Source organism: Theropithecus gelada, chromosome 18 (assembly GCF_003255815.1).
Source record: "Theropithecus gelada isolate Dixy chromosome 18, Tgel_1.0, whole genome shotgun sequence".
In the NCBI taxonomy this organism is placed as follows: Eukaryota; Metazoa; Chordata; class Mammalia; order Primates; family Cercopithecidae; genus Theropithecus; species Theropithecus gelada.
The window spans coordinates 51,719,172-51,740,363 of record NC_037686.1 but is presented as its reverse complement, the minus strand read 5'-3'; the positions used below and the strand labels follow the sequence as shown (position 1 = coordinate 51,740,363).

Sequence of the window (21,192 nt, the reverse complement as noted above, 5' to 3'; positions counted from 1 at the left end):
AAGACGGGTGGATTGCTCAAGTTCAAGACCAGCTGGGGCAATGGTGAAACCCTGTCTCTACAATACAAACAAAACAAAACAAAACAAAACAAAAAATTAGCCAAGCATGGTGGTACATGCCTATAGTCCCAGATACTCAGGAGGCTGAGGTAGGAGGATTGTTTGAGCCCAGGAGGCAGAGGTTGCAATGAGCTGAGATTTTGCCACTATACTCCAGCCTGTGTGACAGAGTGAGACCCTGTCTCAAAAAAAAAAAAAAAAAATGCTATAATTATGTTTGACACAATTGGGGAAAACTGGATGAAAGATATGTGAAACCCTTCTTGTTCTGTGTTTTCATAGATTTTGTATTTGCCTATTTGGCATTCACTCATTCATCACTCAATTGTGTTAACTACATTTTCTTATTTTCTGTATTTGTCAAGCTCTGATATGTGTGGCCTCGCTGATGAGAAGAGACTGCCCCTCCCATGGCTACCCAATTCTTAGAAGGAGCAAAGGCTCATCCTAGGAGCATACCTTTAACATGGAAATGAATCAATCCAGAGCACATGACCCCAGCTATCGCCTTTATCAAACTCTCACACACCAAGTCAATGTTCCTCTGCCCTAAAGCACCCCAGAGCCAGGTGCCAGACAATCTGAGATCACCCATGTTACCCAGAGCCCACCTACAGTATTCAAACCAACCGGTCCTGCACTGTTCACCCTGCTCTGCCTGGCCCCTTCAGAAACCCCGACAAAGGTAGTGACCTATGCTTCTCCTTCACCCTCCTGCCTCCTGGCCAATTGTATGCTTCCCCAGGTGGCTCTGTATGGCATGGCAGGCCCCTCTTGTGTGGCATGGCAGGCCCCTCCTTCCAGGAAATGCGAGTAATAAAAATCATCTTTTTTTTTTTTTTGAGACAGTCTCACTCTGTTTCCCAGGCTGGAGTGCAGTGGCGCGATCTCGGCTCACTGCAACCTCTGCCTCCCAGGTTCAAGCAAGTCTCTGCCTCAGCCACCCGAGTAGCTGGGATTACAGGCACCCATCCACCACGCCCAGCTAATTTTTTTGTATTTTTAGTAGAGATGCGGTTTCACCATGTTGGCTGGGCTGGCCTTGAACTCCTGACCTCATGATCCACCTGCCTGGGCCTCCTAAAGTGCTGAGATTATAAGCGTGAGCCACCATCATGCCTGGCCTAAAAATCATCTTTCAATGGCATTGTCCTTTCAGTGGAGACACTAAGTCATTTCTATAAATTAAAATCCCATGGGTACAACTGATACTTCACTGAACTATTCTTGCAACTTCCTGTGCACCTATAATTATTTAAAATAAAAAAGTTTAAAAAAGTAAAGTGAGATGCGCAACTTTCACACTTTCGAAGTTTGCTGGAACAACTGGGATTGTATATTGTAAGAAGTTGGGTAGAATGGAACTGTTTCAACCATCATAGTCTATAATTTGGTGAGAAGGAAGGTCTTAATTTCAAATGCTTTTCCATTTTTCTATTTCTTTTTGAATCATTCAAAATTTTTAAAATTTATTCATTTTGTTTTGCTTTCCAAATATTCATTTATTATTTTTTATTCTTTGTTGTATCTATATTTACTCCTTTTTCATTCTTCAGTTTTTATTTGTATCTTTTCTCACTTGTCCTCCTTCACTATTGCTTGAGAACTCTAACAATCAGCTTTTGGTTTTGCTAATCTTGGTATTCTTTATGGGTTTGTTTCTTTTCTGTCTCATTGATTTCTGACCTTTTTTTTTTTTTTTTTTTTTTTTGAGATGGAGTCTTACTCTGTCACCCAGACCGGAGTGCAGTGGCACCATCTCGGCTCACCGCAACCTCCACCTCCTGGGTTCAAGGGATTCTTCTGCCTCAGCCTCTGAGTAGCTAGGACTACAGGTGCCCGCCACCATGCCCAGCTAATTTTTGTATTTTTAGCAGAGACAGTGTTTCACTGTGTTGGCCAGGCTGGTCTGACCTTATTTTTATTATGTCCTTATTGTTTCTTTGAGATTGATCTGTTTGTCTTTTATAAATTTATTGAGTTGATTGCTTAGCTCATGTTTTCAACCTTTCTTATGTCCTTGTAACAGGTATTGAGAGCAAGGAATTTTCCTCTAAGTACTGCTATATCTGTATCTAAATTTTGATGTCTGGTGTTTTCATTATCATTCAGCTCTAAGTGTGTGTGTGTGCACTCACACAACTTTCCCATGCACTTTCTTTTTTTTTTTTTTTACAAAGAGTTAGCTGGTAATATAATATTTAGTTTCCATACAGAGATTTCTCTTTCAGCTTTTCTTCTGTAATTTTGAAGTCTGATGTCAATCTGATTGCTGTTCTCTCCAGAAGTTTTTAGAATTTCCTCATTGCTTTTAATATTCTTAATTTTATCTCTACTGACATATACTCAGGTGTAAATTTTCTTTATTTATTTTAGCGTACTGTAAACCCTTTCAACCCGATATTTTTAATCTTCCTTTAATTCCAGAGAAAGTATTGTGATTATGTGTTCAAATATTGCCTTCTTCCATTTGCTTTGTTACATTTCTCCTTTTGGTTTCTATTATCCAACTGTTGGCACCTTTAGCCTCAATATTCTTTGGTTTTTCTTTAACCTTCACATCTCTTTATCCTTTCCTGCACTGTTTTGAGAGATCTTCAAACTGATCTTCCAACTCACTAATTTTTCTTGGCCTCTATCCATCTTACTATCTATCCCATCTATTTTGTTTTGATTTCAACTGTTCCTCTTGACTTTTTATGATTTTTTTTTTGTGCTTTGTATCAGTCATATTCTCCCTTATCTCTGATTACATTTATTGTGCTTTTTTATATTCCTGATGACCCACCTGTTCCAATTATTCAGCTTCACATAGTACACATGTTCTTCAGTCCAGTGTCCCTCTTTTATGTGCCTGCTCCTCAAGGATTTGGGTGTGTTGGCTTGTGCACTCTTATACTCTTTGTCTGGTGAAGTGCGTGTGTTCAAGAACATGTGACAGCCCAGCCCCCAGAGTGTGTGCTGCCTCAGAGATGTAAAGAGTGCAGAGAAGAGAGCACGACCCTCAGGGCAGAAAACCCTGGCACACGGAGTCAGCGGCAATCCCAGCCCTACCGAACAACTCTCTCAGTCTGGAATTTTCCCTCAAATTATCTGAAAGAAGCAGCACTGAGAAGACATAATCTCCTGCTACTGCGATCCCCCAGCTCCTTAGGGAAGAAAGAGAACCAAAGGTAGAGGCCAGAAGGGTGAATGAATGAGTGAATGACCAGGCTGGCATTACAGGCACCTGCCACCATGCCTGGCTAATTTTTGTGTTTTTAGTAGAGATGGGGTTTCACCATGTTGGTCAGGCTGGTCTCGAACTCCTGACCTCAGGTGATCCACCCGCCTTGGCCTCCCAAAGTGCAGGGATTCCAGGCGTGAGCTATCATGCCTGGCCCAGTTGGAGTTTTTCAAGCTTGATGACTATGGTCCATTTGACTTCTTTCCCTTAAAATTACATGGCAAGACGAATGTTGCCAGGACTCAGGCAGATCTGTGCATTGTGACAATAACAACTAACATGTAGGCCCTAGTGTGTGCCAGGCATGTTTTGAGTTGCTTTCTGTCCATTGTCTCATTTAACCCTAACACAACTGTGTAACGTTATGAGCTAAGTAATCATTATAGTCCCCATTTTACAGATATGGAAACTGAGGCACAGGGCGGTCACGTCACTCACTCAAGGTCACATGACCAGTACAGGGTAGTAGAAGTGAGAAAACTGAGGCTCAGAAATGATAAGTAATATGCACAACAACAGAAACCTAACTCCTTTTAATTGCTAGCAAGAATTAGAGCTGTGTATTCAAACCCAGTTTAAGCAGAATTCATAACCTCTTACTCTTTCAAATAGACACAAGGACCCAGTTTTTACTTGTCAGTTTGGAATATAGATTCTTAGGCATAACTAAAGATGATGGTATTCTTTAGAAGGAGTGGGGAGAAAACCCCAATAAAGCTTGTGAAATGACCCTGCTCCTCCTGCATTTCTGTCTTAACTACTACAGTTGGATTTCCGAGATTTAATCTGGAAATCAGGTTGAAGGAACTGCATTTTGCTTACATATGTGCTTTAAAAAAAAAAAAAAGAAAAACAAAAGGAAATATGTAGGCTGAGTGCAGTGGCTCATGCCTGTAATTCCAGCACCTTTGGGGGCTGAGGCAGGTGGATCGCTTGAGCTCACAAGTGCAAGACCACCCTGGGCAATGTGGCAAAACCCTATCTCTCTACAACAAATACAAAAAATTAGCCAGGCATAGTGACTTGCACCTGTAGTCCCAGCTACTCAAGAGACTGAGGTGGGTTACCTCACCAGGGGAGGTCAAGGCAGCAGTGAGCCATGATCACACCACTGCACTCAAGCCTGAGAGATAGAGTGAGACTCTGTCTTAAAAAAAAAAAAAAGAGGGAATATGTTATTTTGAAAACCTCCTGGTCCTAACTTGACAAACAGTACTTGCTGAGTTCACCGGGTTGACTGGCTTTTGAGGACCCTTCGCCTCTTCTTCGGCCAGTTCCACTGCATCAGACCACTTGGGCTCAGCCAGCGGGTGATTATCAGTGACCTCTTTTCCATAGGTTTCCATTATTCCAGGTTTTTGCTGGAATGAGAATTACTGACCCTCCCATTTTCCTTCCAATGAGTTTGAGTCTCCCTGTCTCTCACCACACTCAGAACCTTAGAGCTGGTGTGCAACTTGGCCGTTTATAGCCATCGGTGATCTTCTAGACTGAGATGAACCACAAGACTGACCACGTCCCTCCCCTCCTTTAAACTCAAGGCCCCGTGAACATAGTTAAAAGGTAATGAGAGAACACGGTCACTATATTTATAACTTAGATAAAGAATTGCATTCAGAATATATAAAGCACCCTTACAAAGCAAACTTTTTTTGTTTTTTTGTTTTTTTTTTTTTTTTGAGACGGAGTCTCGCTCTGTTGCCCAGGCTGGAGTGCTGTGGCCGGATCTCAGCTCACTGCAAGCTCCGCCTCCCGGGTTCCCGCCATTCTCCTGTCTCAGCCTCCCAAGTAGCTGGGACTACAGGTGCCTGCCACCTCGCCCGGCTAGTTTTTTGTATTTTTTAGTAGAGACGGAGTTTCACCGTGTTAGCCAGGGTGGTCTCGATCTCCTGACCTCGTGATCCGCCCATCTCGGCCTCCCAAAGTGCTGGGATTACAGGCTTGAGCCACCGCGCCCGGCCCGCAAACTTTTTTTGTTTTGAGGTGGAGTCTTGCTCTGTTGCCCAGGCTGGAGTGCAGTGGTGTGATCTCAGCTCACTGCAACCTCCACCTCCCAGGTTCAAGCAATTCTCCTGCCTCAGCCTCCCAAGTTGCTGGGATTACAGGCGTGCACCACCACACCCAGCTAAGTTTTATATTTTTAGTAGAGATGGGGTTTCACCATGTTGACTAGGCTGGTCTCAAACTCCTGACTTCATTATCCACCTGCCTCAGCCTCCCAAAGTGCTGAGATTACAGGCGTGAGCCATGGTGCCTGGCATAAAGCAAACATTTTTAAAATGCCAAAGAAATGATTTAAAATCCACAAAAGCTACGAACAGGAAACCCTTGGAGAAGGAAATCCAACTGACTAATAAATAGGAGAAAGTTGTTCAGTCTTGCCAGTGAACAGCAATTAGATATTCTGCTTACTGTATTGGTTGAAATTTTAAAGGTTAATACAATTAAGTATTGGTGAGTGTCCAAAATTCATGTGTTGGAAACTGAGTCCCCAATGTACCAGTATTGGAAGGTGAGGTCTAATAAGAGCTCATTAGGCCTGATAAGAGACCTAATAATGGACTAATGTCATTATTGCAGGACCAGGTCACTTGTGTAGAGAGTGGGTTATTATAAAAGCAAGCCTGGTTCCTTATGCTTTCTCTCTCATTTACCTTTCCACCTTCCACTGCGGGATAACACAGCACGAAGTCCCTTACCAGATGCCGACACCATGTTCTTAGACTTCCCAGCCTCCAGAACTGTGAGAAAATAAATCTCTTTTCTTTATAAATTATCTAGTCTATGATATTCTGTTATAGTAGCAGAAAATGAACTAAGACGGTAAAAATATGAATACATTTATTTATTTTGATAGAAACAAGGTTTTGCTGTGTAGCTCAGGCTGGTCTTGAACTCCTGAGCTCAAGCAATCCACCTGCCTCAACCTCCCAAAGTGCTGGGATTACAGGCGTGAGTCACCGCACCCTGCCTGAAGAAATTTTTTTGGTCTCCTGGAAGCCATTCTCTCTCCTTAGTAAGCAACTAGATTTTCTTTTAGAGAATACCACTGCCCAGCTGTGCACAATCTTGACCAAAAAATCAAGGTGCTCTGTCCTCTCATTACAGAGGCCAAAGGGGTCCCTGGAAGCCACTCCAAGCCTTACTGCCCATCACTGTGACACACAGTCAACCCTCTGCCAGGACTTTAGTGGAGTGAGAAAGGTCCCAAAGCCAAGCTTGGGCTCCACTCATCCGCCAGGAAGCAGGTCTTTAGCCTTTCCCTGCCTCCTCTGAGCTGGCCCATACTTTGCCAATAGCTTTCCTTTATGTTGAAGTTTGCCAGAGTCAGTGTCTGGGGTTTAGCCAAAGACTCCTTTCAAACTGCGAGGCACAGTGATCCAGCAAGTCAATATCTCAGAATCTGCCCCAGGGATACACACATGAGCACACAATGCAAGATGCTTGCGGCAGTAATGCTTGTAATGGCAAAAAATTGGACACAGACTGTGAGGTTTAACCATTTCAAAATGCCATTTTGTAGGATAAAACAGTTTAATGTTCACAATTCCAAATAGTCCAACCTCTCTCAGAAAATTGTTAAATGAGCCATGGGGCTTTCATAGTTCATATTTTATTATGCTATGCAAAAACTAAAAAGAGATACATATTTACTGCTGTGGAAATACTCCAAGACGAATTATTATGTAGGGGAAAAAGCAAGTTTAAGAAATACATACATATAGATATACACACACACACACACACACAATATAAACATATACTCTCTCTCTCTCTTTACATATATATATATTTGAAACAGGGTATTACTCTGTCGCCCAGGCTAGAGTGCAGTGGTATGATCTCAGCTCACCACGGCCTTGGCCTCCCAGGCTCAAGCAATCCTTCCACCTTAGCCTCCTGAGTAGCTAGGACTACAGGTACACACCACTACACCCAGCTAATTTTGTTTTTTTATTTTTGTATAGACAGGGTCTATACATTATGTTGCCCAGGCTGGTCTCGAACTCCTGGACTCAAGTGATCCTCCCACCTTGGCCTCCCAAAGTGCCGGATTACAGGCCACCATGCCTGGCAAGAAAAATAAATACATTTTTTAAACGTAAAAAAATTATATCTTTCTAGTACATACCAAAAAGAGGAAGGAGAAAATTCTAGAAAAATTTATACCTCATTGATAACAGTTATTATCTAGGAAAGGGACTGGTATTTGAATGAGGGAATAAAAAGGTCTTGAACTTTGTCTGCATTATTTAGATTCATTTATAGTGTGAACAAATTCATGTATTATTTATGTAATAATCTGTAAAAATTTTTGAATCAATATGCTTCTTAAATTCTTAATGGCGTCCCATCATCTAGAGTAGGGGTTGGCCAACTATAACCCTGCTTGTCTTTTAAGAAAAGTTTATTTTTAATAGGGCCATGCTCATTCATTTACATATTGTCAGAGCTGCTTTCCCACAAAATGGCAGGGTGAGTAGCTGTAAGAGAGACCCTCTCGCTGACAAAGCTGAAAATATTTACTATCAGGCCCTTTAGGGAAAAGCTTTGCAGACCTCTTAGCGACGGCTGTGATTCTCAGCTCTGGTGGGAATTCTGGTGGGTGTTCAAATCACCTGAGACATTAAAAAAAAAAAATACACCCAGGCTCCACCCTGACAAAGAATGACTTAATTGGTCAGGGGTGAGGCTTGAGCTTTAATTGTTTTTCAAAATGTCCCAGGTGATCGTAATGAGCAGCCAGGCTTGCGTGCTCTGACTTTGAGGATTAATTCCAGACTCCTGAGTACGGTTTAAAAGGCCCTTCGTGAGCTGACTTACCCCTTTGGGCTCATCCTCCCAACCCACGCTCATTTCCTCTGTTCCAAGATACAGAACGCACCAGGCGACGCTGTCTTTAAGCGTGGAATGTTCCCCTTTCCATCTGCCTGGCAAATGTTGAATCATCCTTTAAGTCTACTGAAGGATGCTCTTCCCTAAGAAGCATTCCAGATTCTTGCTTACATGTCACACTAAAAGGTAGGTTGACATTGTGTACGTGTCTCCCACGGTGAGGGGAGGGAGGAGGCGCTGTGTCTTCATGTATCTCTCAGAGCAGGAGCTCAATGAACATTTGCTGAATCAAATTAAACTTAAAAAAATTTAAGTTCAAATGCCCAAAATCCAGCTCCACAGAGACATTTTGAAGTCTCTTTGTGTCAGAAAAACAAAACAATTAAACTGGATGCGTTTACTGTAACAGACTAATTTTTTTTTTTTTTTTTTTTGAGACAGAATCTTGCTGTCACCCAGGCTGGAGTGCAGCGGCACAATCTCGGCTCACTGCAACCTCTGCTTCCTGGGTTCAAGCGACTCTCGTGCTTCAGCCTCCCAAGTAGCTGGGATTACAGACATGCACCACCACACCCGGTTAATTTTTGTATTTTTAGTAGAAATGAGGTTTCACCATGTTGGCCAGGCTGGTGTCAAACTCCTGACCTCAGGCGATCCACCTGCCTCGGCCTCCCTAAGTGCTGGGATTACAGGCGTGAGCCACCACACCCAGCCTATAACAGACTAAATGATTTTCAAATCCTCTTTTCCATCATGGAGTAGCCCCAACTCTGTAGCCTGAAGTGTAAGAAAGGGTCTGGAACCATAAGCCTTGAAGGAGACAGAAACAAAAGAGATGTCAAAACTGAGGCTGTCTCCCTCCTTAGGTAAACCCTGAAGGGCACATGAAGAATATCCCATTCTTCATTTGAGAAGGTTAAATTCTAGTTTTCTTTCCAGTTGGTATTTGCTTTCTAAGCTGATTGCATTTGCAGTTGTCTAGCTGAGCTCATATTTTGTGCCATGCAAATTTTCAAATTGCATTTGCTTCCTTTCTGAGTATGAATTCAAATGGACAAGTTGCTCTTTTCCAAACTAATCCTTAATTAGCTTCTGTCAAGAACCTAAGAGATGCCAGGGCACGGGCACCCTCCAAATCAAAATACATTGTGATTGTCATGGGAGGGAGAAATAGAATAAATGAATGATTAATCGCACCTGCTACTTCAAATCATATGGCAGTTGTTCCAAGTTTCATTTTCAAAAGATTAAAAACAACTTGTTTCAATTCTGTGCTAATTGGCAGGCAAATTTTCTTTCTCACTTGGTGGCAATGAAATGTGGATATTAAAATGCACAGCTGATTAATTTCTGGGTTTGAATAGAGGAAAAAGGAGACCTTGGTCTACAGTCTTAAGTTTTTAAATATGATGTGTTGACATGAAGTTGAAGGCAGTGGAAGCTTCTGGAATGCTAGGCCAGAAACAACTCCTGAAAGGAATTATGACGTTCAAGCTTTTATTAAGCACCTACCAGATTGCTGTGTTACACTGGAGATTTTTGAAAACAAGAATAGTCCTTGCCTTATAGTTGACGATACAGGGCATGCAGGTAAAATGCTAACTAGCAGGTGCCAGAGATTTCCTTGTGGTAAAAGAGCTGAATGTGCTCTCCATTTCACAGCCTAGTTCCCGAGACAGGCTCTTAGCAGACACCTCCTGGCAGTCCCCCTTGTGTCTGGTCGGCTATTAATCTTAGACCAAAAGAACAAGAATAGCATGCATATTAATTTCTTGTGGCTGCTGTAACAATTACCACAGATTCCATAGCTTAAAACTATAGAAAGTTATCTTCTCACAGTTCTGGAGGCCAGAAATCCAAAATAAATATGACTGGACTGAAACCAAGGTGTTAGCAAGGGCTGTACTCCTTGTGGAGGCTTCAGGGAAGAATCTGTTCTTTCCTTCCTCCAGCTGCCGGCCTCCCTTGGATTGTGGCCACAGCATTCCAAACTCTGCCTCTGAGGCCACATCGTCTCCGTGTGCATGTGTGGTGGATGCATATTTCCTCCTGTCTCCCTTTTTTTTTTGAGATGAATTCTCACTGTCACCCAGGCTGGAGTGCAGTGGCACGATCTCAGCTCACTCCAACTTCTACCTTTCAGTTTCAAGCAATTCTCCTGCCTCAGCCTCCCGAGTAGCTGGGATTACAAGCACCTGCCACCATGCCTGGCTAATTTTTGTATTTATAGTAAAGAGGTTTCAACACGTTGGCCAGACTGGTTTCGAACTCTTGACCTTCAGTGATCCACCTGCCTCAGCCTCCCAAAGTGTGGGATTACCAGCGTGAGCCACCATGCCCGGCCTGTCACTCTCTTCTAAGGATACATGGGGCTGCATTTAGGGCCCACCTGGATAATCCAGGACAACCCCCACATTTTAAGATCCTTAATTTAATCACTTCTGCAAGGACCCTGTTTCCATATAAGGTAATATTCCCAGGCTCCGGGAATTGGGATGTCTTTTGGGGGACCGTGTTTCAGTCTACTGCAGCATGGATATTTGGCATCCAGTGAACCCAGAACTTCAGTGAAGCCCAGTTTCACCCTTTACCTTAACATTTGCTTCATTTCAGCATCTTTTCTGTCCCTTGCTCTAGCATCAGGAGAGGGTCTGGCCTTGAGTAAAATGCCCTTCAGACTAACAGCTGGGTGGGAAAAGAGGCAACATTCAGAGACTGAAAATCAAGATGACCAGATCTGCCCTGGTGACAGGGGACCCAGGCTCGGCCAGGGGCCTGTGATGGGTGCTAGTCCATTCAGTGTCTGCCTGCAGACCCCTGCCTCCGACAAGGCATCAGCTGTGGCCTTGGCTTCCAGGAGAGAAGATGAGGCACACGGACAAGAGACATGAAATAAGCATTCCAGGAGCGAAATGGGGAATCCAAAGGGAGCAGGTGGCCCGAGTAGGAAGCTCAGTACTCTGGCCAATAGGGTGGGCCCAGGGCTTGGTATAGGAACCAGGGAAGAGGGACTTGAAGGGTTAAGAAAGTCTCAGAGCAAAAGTAGCTGCTTGGGGAAATTTTCAAGAATGTGATGAGATTAGAGAAACAGGAAATGAAAAGCCCAGCAGGCTGCTTGGGATCCTGAGGCCTCCCTTCCTCCCTCATCATTCTGTCCCAGAGGAATCAAGTGCAGCAAAATGCAGCAATCACGTGAAACCTGGGGAGGAGCCGAGATCTGCTGAGGGAAGTTAAAATTCCACATCAGTAGCTTCCCCTGCAAGTTCTCTGCTGTAGACACACATGGGCTGGTTGCACTTTAAGAAAGTGCTCTGGGGCGAGGCACGTAATCCCAGCATGTTGGGACGCCAAGGCAGGCAGATCACCTGAGGTCAGGAGTTCAAGACCAGCCTGGCCAACACGGCAAAACCCATCTCTATCAGAAAAAATACAAAAATGAGCCAGGTGTGTTGGTGTGTACCTGTAGTCTCAGCTTACTCGGGAGGCTGAGGCAGGAGAATCACTTGAACCGGTGAGGTAGAGGTTGCAGTGAGCTGAGATCGTGCAACTGCACTCTAGCCTGGTGACAGAGTGAGACTCCTCAAAAAAAAAAAAAAAAAAAAAAAAAAAAAAAGCTCTGCTACATCTCAAGGAAAATGAGTCCCTGGACCTACCCGAGGCACAGTGCTTTGTTTTTGTTTTTTTTTTTTCTCTCCATTCTGGATGATAAATACATGCTTTTGATTCTAGAGTGCATTTGAGAGGTGTTAATTCGTAATTCTTTGTATTAGTTTGCTAGTACTGTCTTCAGAATTTTCCACAAACTGGGTGGCTTAAAACAACAGAGATGTATTATCTCACAGTTCTAGGGACTAGAAATCTGAAATCAAGGGCTGAGCAACATTGGTTCCCTTCAGAGGCTCCGAGGAAGAATCAGTTTCATGCTCTCCTAGCTTCTAGAGGTTGCCAGCAACCCTAGGCCAGGAGGCATCACCCCAATCTCTTCTCCATCCTTATGGAATGTTCTCCCTCTGTGTCTGTGTCCAAATTTCCCTTTTATAAGGACACCAATAATGGGATTAGGGCCTACCCTAATCTACTATTACCTCCCATTACGTATCTGCAAAGACCTTATTTCCAAGTAACTTAACATTCACAGGAACCAGGGGGTTATGGTTTCAACATATCTTTTGGGAAGACACGTTCAAGCTGTAACACTCACCAGGTGGGGATTAGTATCGATTACACTGATATAAAAACTGTGTGGGACACTGGATTCAGTCGCTAGGGCTGCCATAATGAAGTACCACAGACTGGGTGGCTTAAACAACAGGAATTCATTTCTGCCAGTTCTGGAGGCTGTATGCCTGAGATCAAGGCACTGGCAGGGTTGGCTGCTTCAGAGGCCTCTCTCCTTATCCTCTAGGAGACCGTCTTCTTGTGTCCCCATGTGGTCTTCCCTCCATGTATGTCTATGTCCCAAGCACCTTTTCTTATAAGGGGCACCAGTTATTGGTTAAGACAACCCCCACCCCAACTCATCTCATCTGGGCTTAATAATCTTTTTTTTTTTTTTTTTTTTTTTTTTTTTTGAGATAGGGTCTTACTCTGTCCAGGCTGGAATACAGTGCCACAATCACAGCTCTCTGTAGCCTCGAACTCCCAGGCTCAGGTGATCTCCCCACCTTAGACTCCTGGGCAGCCGAGATTACAGGCATGTGCCACCATGCCCAGCTAAATTTTTGTATTTTTTGTAGAGATAGTTTAGCCCTGTTGCCCAGGCTGGTCTTGAACTCCTGGGCTCAAGCAATCCTCCCACCTCGGCCTCCCAAAGAGCTGGGATTACAGGTGTGAATCACCAAGTCTGGCCCAATTATCTCTTCAAAGACCCTGTCTCCAAATAGAATCCCATCCTGACATACTGGGACTTAAACATATGAATTTGAGGGAAACACAAGTCAGCCTATAACATACACAAATTACAAATAATGAAGCCTGTAGTATAATAATGAGGTCCTTAGTATCAATTCCACGTATAATGAATTGATTCTCTCAGAATACTTTCATTGATTTTTACCCAACTCTTGTGTCCGTAGCCAATCTATGGTTTCAGTTGACTAAGTATCGTCCCACATGAATGTTGATATTTTCATTCACGTTAATGAGTAATACTGACGTGAAACAAGGAAGATGTATGTCAGAACTTATTTGTCCATGATGTGAGCAAATTTTTTGCTGAATTTTATGATAGTTGGAGTACTGAAGATACTTCCTTATCTTTTTGTGCTATTCATAATGTAATGGTTAGACATTACACACTTCTAATTTGCACTCAAGATTTTATCCATCAATTTCCTCAGTCTAGACAATAAAACAATAAATCAAGCCCTGATTTACAGCTATTGCTGACTTCCCTGATGAAGACAGGCCCCCGTGGCTGACTCCCAGCTCTCAAGGTGACGTCCTTGAACACGAACTTAGAAGGTCACGCACAGTAGCACAGCAGTGACTTCCACTATACAGATACGAGAGCTGTAAATAGCTTTAAGAATACAGATAGATTTTTTTTTCTTTTTTTTTTTGACAGTCTTACTCTGTTGCCAGGCTGGAGTGCAGTGGCGCAATTTTGGCTCTTTGCAACCTCCGCCTCCCAGGTTCAAGCGATTCTCCTGCCTCAGCCTTCTGAGTAGTTGGGATTACAGGCACATGCCACCACACCCAGCTAACTTTTGTATTTTTAATACAGACGGGGTTTCACCATGTTGGCCAGGATAGTCTCAATCTCCTGACCTCGTGATCCACCCACCTCAGCCTCCCAAAGTGCTGGGATTACAGGCGTGAGCCACTGTACCCAGCCTGTACCCGGCACAACCGGCCAGTGTTAACATAAGACATAGATTTTTTTTTAATGTAGTAAAATAGGAAGTGATGAGTTTTGAATATTTATTACTTTTGGGCTGGGCATGGTGGCTTACACCTGTAATCTCAGCACTTTGGGAGGCCAAGGTGGGCAGATCACCTGAGGTCAGGAGTTTGAGAACAGCCTGACCAACTTGGTGAAACCCCATCTCTACTAAAAATACAAACATTGGCCAGGTATGGCAGCGCACACCTGTAATCCCAGCTGCTCAGAAGGCTGAGGCAGGAGAATTGCTTGAACCCAGGAGGGGGAGGCTGCAGTGAGCCAAGATTGCCCCACTGTACTCCAGCCTGGGTGACAGAGTGACTCAGTCTCAAAAAAAAAAAATCTATTACTTTCGTTCTTAATATAATTTAATTGTAAATTTGCGTGAGTTAGCCCCTAAAAATAATTATATTTAACAACCACCTTGACACTTAACAATTGGCACTCTCAAGCCAGCACAGACTGTCTGTAGCACACTACTGGGCTTAAGAGTCAGAAGTCCTTTATTTTATTTTAGGTTCTGGGTATATGTGCAGGTTTGTTATAGGTAAACTATGTGTCATGAGGGTTTGGTTGGAATCCTTTAAAGTTGCTGTAGATTTCCAGAATTGAGTACACAGCCTGGCCATTTACAGGTGAGGAACCTTGTTAAAGGCAGTGTGTGAAACAAGGTGATGTGGCTTGGGTGAGGCCACGCAGCTGGTGATTGGCCTAACCAGGAGGTGGTCCCAGGCCTTATTGCCAGCCTAGCACAATTTCCACTGCTTAGTATCCTGTCTCTAAACCTTGATTCGTTTACAAGAGAAGTACAATAAGGAAAGGAACAAAGTGCCTGTGGGAAGGTTCAGGGGGTCAGGCAGAGAGAGAAAGAGAAGGAGAAAAGAGACCAATTATCAACATAGAAGGACAGCCCAGACAGGGACCAACCCTGAATTGTAATAGAAATAGACAAGTATGAAGAAAGAGGAAGGCAGCTCATTCCATGGTGGTTAATGTAAACCAAAAATACGATTCTAAGACCCCCAACCCTCTGAATGCACCCTTCCTTTCAGCCAAAGGCATTCCAAAGTTAACCTGAAAAACTAGTTCAGGCCACAATGGGAAGGGAGGGGGGACATCCCTCATTATACCCTCCTCCCTTTCAGAATTCAGGCACAACTGGCCAGTGTTAACATAAGACTGATAGAGGAGACTTAAGTCTGATAAGAGACATTGACAATCTATTGTCTCTGAAGCTTGTTACCTGGAGGCTTCATCTGCATAATAACCTAGGTCTCCATAATCCCTTATCTTAACCCATACACTTCCTTCTATGGATTCCAGGTCTTTAGATAAACTCTTTCAACCAATTGCCAATAGGAAGAGCTTTGAATCCGCCTATGACCTAGAAGCCACCCCACCCCCTTCCAGTTGTCCTGCCTTTTCAGACCAAACCAATACACATCTTACATGTACTGACTGATGTCTCATATCTCCCTGAAATGTACCAACCTGCAGTCTGACCACCTGGGCATATGTTCTCAGGATCTCCTGGGGCTGTGTCACAGGACATCAGTCACTCATTTTGGCTTAGAATAAATCCCTTCAAGTATTTTACAGAGTTTGACTCTTTGTAGACATCAAGGAGAAAGAACATTTAAAATAATCAGGAGAGAGGATACCAGTGATCTTTTGGGATGTGGTTTTTATTGTGTTTTGTTTTTGAGATGCAGTTTCGCTCTTGTCACCCAGGTGGGAGTGCAATGGAGTGATCTCAGCTCACTGCAACTTCTGCCTCCTGGGTTCAAGCAACTCTCCTGCTTCAGCCTCCCAAGTAGCCAGGATTACAGGCGCCCACCACCACGCCCGGCTAATTTTTGTATTTTTAGTAAAGATGGGGCTTCACGATGTTGGCCAGGTTGCTCTTGAACTCCTGACCTCAGGTGATCTGCCTGCCTGGGCCTCTCAAAGTACTGGGATTACAGGCATGAGCCACTGTGCCTGGCCTGGATATGGTTTTTGTACGTGATAAGAGGTTGAATGTAGGACTTCTGAGGTTTACGGAGTTTAAAACAACAGCAACAAAACCAGAAGCAGACCAGAACACTCGCTGAGGACTGTAGCAGTAAAAAGGGACATAAAATAAAACCCCAAGATCCAGGAGGGTGGCAAAACCAAAGCATATGAAAGTATTTGGTGGATTTTATTTCTGTAAGGATGGTGGACATGAGAATGTTAGAAAGCAAATGGAAAAAGATGGTGGAAAGTTTGAAACGGAGCCTCCTTTTAGAGTTAGATTACTACAGTGTTTCCTACCATGGCTGCCCCCTTTAATCTATCTTACCCACTGCTGGATTAAGTGTCTCTAAATATCAGTCTCTCTCCTGTTCTAGAACAGCCATGACTCAAGGACTCTCTCTCCACCTTATTCCGCCGGCCCTGGCCCATTATCCAAGCTCCTATACAGCCCATGCCTGCCACAATCTTCGTGTTTGGGGATTGGAGGTGGCATTTAAAAATGCCATCACGCAGCTGGGCATGGTGGCTTATGCCTGTAATCCTAGCACTTCAGGAGGCCGAGGTGGGCAGATCTCTTGAGGTCAGGAGTTCGAGATCAGACTGTCCAACATGGCGAAACCCCGTTTCTACTAAAAATGCAAAAATTAGCCAGGTGTGGTGGCGCATGCCTGTAATCCCAGCTACTTGGGAGGTTGAGGCAGGAGAATCACTTAAATCCGGGAGGCAGAGGTGCAGAGATAACGCCATTGCACTCTAACCTGGGTGACAAGAGTGAAACTCTATCTCAAAAAAAGGCTATTATGCAACATTTAATACATTAAAAAGTCATAAACAATAAAACAAGTGCCTATGTTCCCACCACCCAGCTTAAAAAATAAAACTTGACCAATCATTTGAAATGTGTGCTCCTAATTGCATCCCCACCAAGGCTAGCCCTGGACTGAATTTGGAGGTTATCATTCTCATGCATTTCTGAATATTTGTACTACATATGCAGAACCACATAGAGCAAGACAGCACCTTAAATTGCATTTGTTTAAACTTACGTATGTATATAACTTCCTATAGCTTGTTTTTTTCTTCTTGATGTTATTTCCATGTGATCCATATGTGTAGCTCTGCTTCACTCTTTTTGCTGCTGGGTTTTATTTTGTTTTTCTTGTTTCTCTTGTGGCTTATTTTATTTTATTTTATTGAGGCAGAGTCTTGCTCTGTCACCCAAGCTGGAGTGCAGTGGAGCAATCTCGGCTCTCTGCAACCTCCGCCTCCCATGCTCAAGCAATCCTCCTACCTCAGCCTCCTGAGCAGCTGGGACTACAGGCATGTGCCACCACACCAGACTAACGTTTTAATTTTTAGTAGAGACGGGTTTCACCATGTTGGCCAGGCTAGTCTCAAACTCCTGAGTTCAAGCAATCCACTTGCCTCAGCCTCCCAAAGTGCTGGGGTTACAGGCGTGAGCCACTGTGCCCGGCCCTGTTATTGCTTATTTTATTCAACGATTAAAAGTGCAGACTCAGGAATTGGACGATGTGAGCTCAAATCTTATTTCTACCACTGCAGGCAGGATACTTTGCATTTCTGTGGCTCCATTTCCTCTTTTATAAAAGAGATGATACTAACACTGTCCTCCCCCGCATAGTGGCTGCTAGAACTAAATGGCACCGCTCCCGCCCAAGCCTCAGAATGATGCCTACTGTATTAAAGTACTCACTCACCAGTGACTCTTATTCTTTTTCCATCCACATGACTGCCAGGAAAACCAAACTGAGAACTAAGGTCAGAACGACATGCTGTGCTCAAAAATCTCAGGCAAAATGTCAGAGCAACAATGCCAAGTATTTTCTGGTACATTAGAATGAAAATCAGTTTAAAAAACTACCAAGTATTGTATTCATCTGTTACAATAAATTAAGTCATCTGTCCACTTAGGTAAATCATTCAATTCTTTCCCGAACCATTTATCTTGGAAAAATCTTTTTACCTTAAAAGATTTTCAATTTTCAGGCTCCTACAGATGGAACATGGTCAGTGCATGACTAGAGCAACTTACAAGGCAAATAGAGCGTTAACATGGCTGTGACTAATGATGACAATATGTGCCACCACCTCATCACCAGGAATCTGAGCCAGCCACGGCACCTTCTGGATTTTCTTGGCCTGCTTATTTGGCCCCAGTTTGTCAGAATGTTCCCTACAACATCACTAAGTGTTGGAGCAAAACACAATTTCAAAATGGGGCTTGAAGAAGATGGCTAGTAAATCAATTGAATTTGTATTCTCTTGCTATTTCATTAAGTATCCGGACATCTAATCCCGTGTAGAATGGCAACTGCTTCAAATTATGTTTTTTTGTTTGTTGTTTTTTGTTTTTTTGAGATGAAGCCTCACTCTTGTCTCCCAGGCAGGAGTGCAGTGGCACGATCTTGGCTCACTGCAACCTCCACCTCCCAGGTTCAAGCGATTCTCATTACTCAACCTCCCAAGTAGCTGGGATTATAGGCGCCCACGACCATGCAGGGCTGATATTTGTATTTTTAGTAGAGATGGGGTTTCACTATGTTGGCCAGGCTGGTCCTGAACTCCTTACCTCAGGTGATCCGCTCACCTCGGCCTCGCAAAATGCTGGGATTACAGGTGTGAGCCACCACGCCCGGCCTTATGTGCTATTTTGAATTACAAAATATCAGATGAAAGCTTTTGATTACCTTTACGATGGATATTATGCTACTAAGCATTTTTCAATACAAAGTACTTTAGTCATGCATTCAAAATGTGAATGTAAATTGCTATGTTCGTTTGTCTGGCTTTGGGAAAAGCAAGTTTTTACATTTTTCCTTGTTAGTGGTTCCCATCAGCATCAACTATGAATCATTCTTCTGAAAAAGAGGTTACCCCAGTGAAAACACATCTGATTTTTTGTCCCTTTCTGGCAGGAAAGTGTGTGTCTCTTTAGTTGTGGGAATCATTTTGGGAAACTAATAACAAACTTCTAACCATCCGAAGTCCATCTCTATCACATGCCAAGAAGTGTGGCTGCAGTCTCACTCCATCTAGCGTGAGCCCGCACATTTACCAACACGCTCCTTAGCATGTACTATCAAGCACAGAATGGGCAAGACTTTTCCCCCCGAATAAGGAAGCAACTCATTACCAAAAGCAAACTAAATGTCTAGAAAAAGAAGCCCTCCAGGCGCAGTGGCTCATGCCCGTAATCCCAGCACTTTGGGAGGCCGAGGCGGGTGGATCACGAGGTCAGGAGTTCGAGACCAGCCTGACCAACATGGTGAAACCCCGTCTCTACTAAAAATACAAAAATTAGGCATGGTGGCAGGTGCCTATAATCCCAGCTACTCAGGAGGCTGAGGCAGGAAAATCACTTGAACCCAGAAGGCAGAGGTTACAGTGAGCCAAGATCACACCATTGTATTCCAGCCTGGGTGACAGAGTGAGACTCCATCTCAAAAAAAAAACCAAGATATCTCATATAACAATATGAAATGTTGTCCATATTGATGACATCAATGATGTTAATAATTATAAGCATCATACAGTGTATAAACTATTCTCATCTTTCTTTTTTGAGAAGACTCACTCTATTGCCCAGGCTGACTTGATCTCTGCTCACTGCAACCTCTGCCTTCTACGTTCAAGTGATTCTCCTGCTTCAGCCTCCCAAGTAGCTGGGATTACAGGTGTGTACCACCACACCTGGCTAATTTTTGTGTTTGTAGTAGAGACGGGGTTTTACCATGTTCGCTAGGCAGGTCTCGAACTTCTGACCTCAAGTGATCCACCCACCTTGGCCTCCGAAAGTGCTGGGATACAGATGTGAGCCCCCATGCCTGGCCTTTCATCTTAAGAGGTTGGTCTTCATGAGATTCTTCTGACTAGACTGATCGTAGAGCCTCCTACATTAAAAATTCCTCCTCCCTTGTTGATTCCTGGCAAAATGCAAATTAAGGCTCATCTTCTCTTTCCTTTCTGGTTCTGTGTCTTCAATTCTCAAGAGTTTGTCTAGAATGCTCCCAGCACAAACCTCCACTGCCCTGTGTTCACCTCTGCAATGGACCAGGGAAACCTACTTACTTCTTAGAGCGTATTCTTTGGGCTTCACTGAATTCAGATCAGAAAGGAATTCATCAGTATCTTGCATGCACTTCAGAGAAACGTTTCTTGCAGGAAAAACAAAAGGAAATTGAAAAGACAGCAGGCAAAATAGTAGAGTCAGGCCCATCATTGTCTCCTAACCTGTTAGGATAAGCCTCACATCTTGGGTAAATAGCCTTATATTTACGAAACACTGGTGTATGATATGTTGCGGGTAAATGGGACATGCTCGCTCTTTAATAGGCAGAGAGACAAGCTGCGTCTCCCAGCCACCTGCAAAGCAGCCAAGATGAACAAACCATGGAAACCAATTTATATACAACTTGTTATTGTTGAGTAACACAGCACTGTGGATGTGGGGGCCGCTGACCACCTGGCTTCCTTTGGTTATGCAGATTAACATTTCCAGTTAACATGGATAATGCTGGATTTTCTCTGGTTAGATGGCCTGGTGTACATCTCTGGGTTTCAAAATTATAGTGACTATGTTAAGTGGCAATATTTGGCTTTTGTCCAAGAAGGATGATGAACTTGTAAAACATTTGGATGAAAGATAAGCAAAGAAGGGCTTCTCCGTGATGGTCTGCATAGGGTATGCATCTGCTAAAGCATGTGCTGGACTTTGAGAGCGGTATCAGCGTGGGAGTGTTGAACTGCCCCGTGGGAAGGAACTTGTTGCAGCAGGACAAATATGCACACACATCCACACGTGGGAGTTTGGAAAACACATCCTGGGAAGTCAGATGCTGACAAAGGACCTTGGGAATGGTACGCAACTACTTTAAGGAAACATAAAACGTGTCGATCTGGATTTCTCACGGTGTAAATATTCTTCTTCCAGAAAGACTTGCTTTAAATAGTAACTTCCATATATCTCCATTTAAAATGGGAAACAATTTCTGTAGATCTTGTTTACACTGCTGGAACACATCTGCACTTGTGGGTGGCCGTGACTTAGTTGTACTTCCTGCTGCCATTTGGCTTCAGAGCATCTTCTAGCATCCCGGACCACCCCTTTCTACGCACACACCCCGCCGACTCTGACTTCGGTTCCTTTTTTTTTTTTTTTTTTTTTGTT

General features: G+C 43.6%; 1 protein-coding gene across 1 annotated transcript in view; it reads right to left on the bottom strand.

Annotated features, from left to right (window-relative positions):
* The window catches only part of LOC112611610 (O-acyltransferase like protein), a 75,847-nt gene extending 55,603 nt beyond the window's left edge, over positions 1–20,244 (bottom strand). Inside the window, exon 1 of the mRNA XM_025365571.1 lies at positions 20,094–20,244. Within this exon, the coding sequence (XP_025221356.1) occupies positions 20,094–20,244 (151 nt within the window). The remainder of the gene's footprint in view (positions 1–20,093) is intronic.
* Between the last annotated feature and the right edge of the window lie 948 nt (positions 20,245–21,192).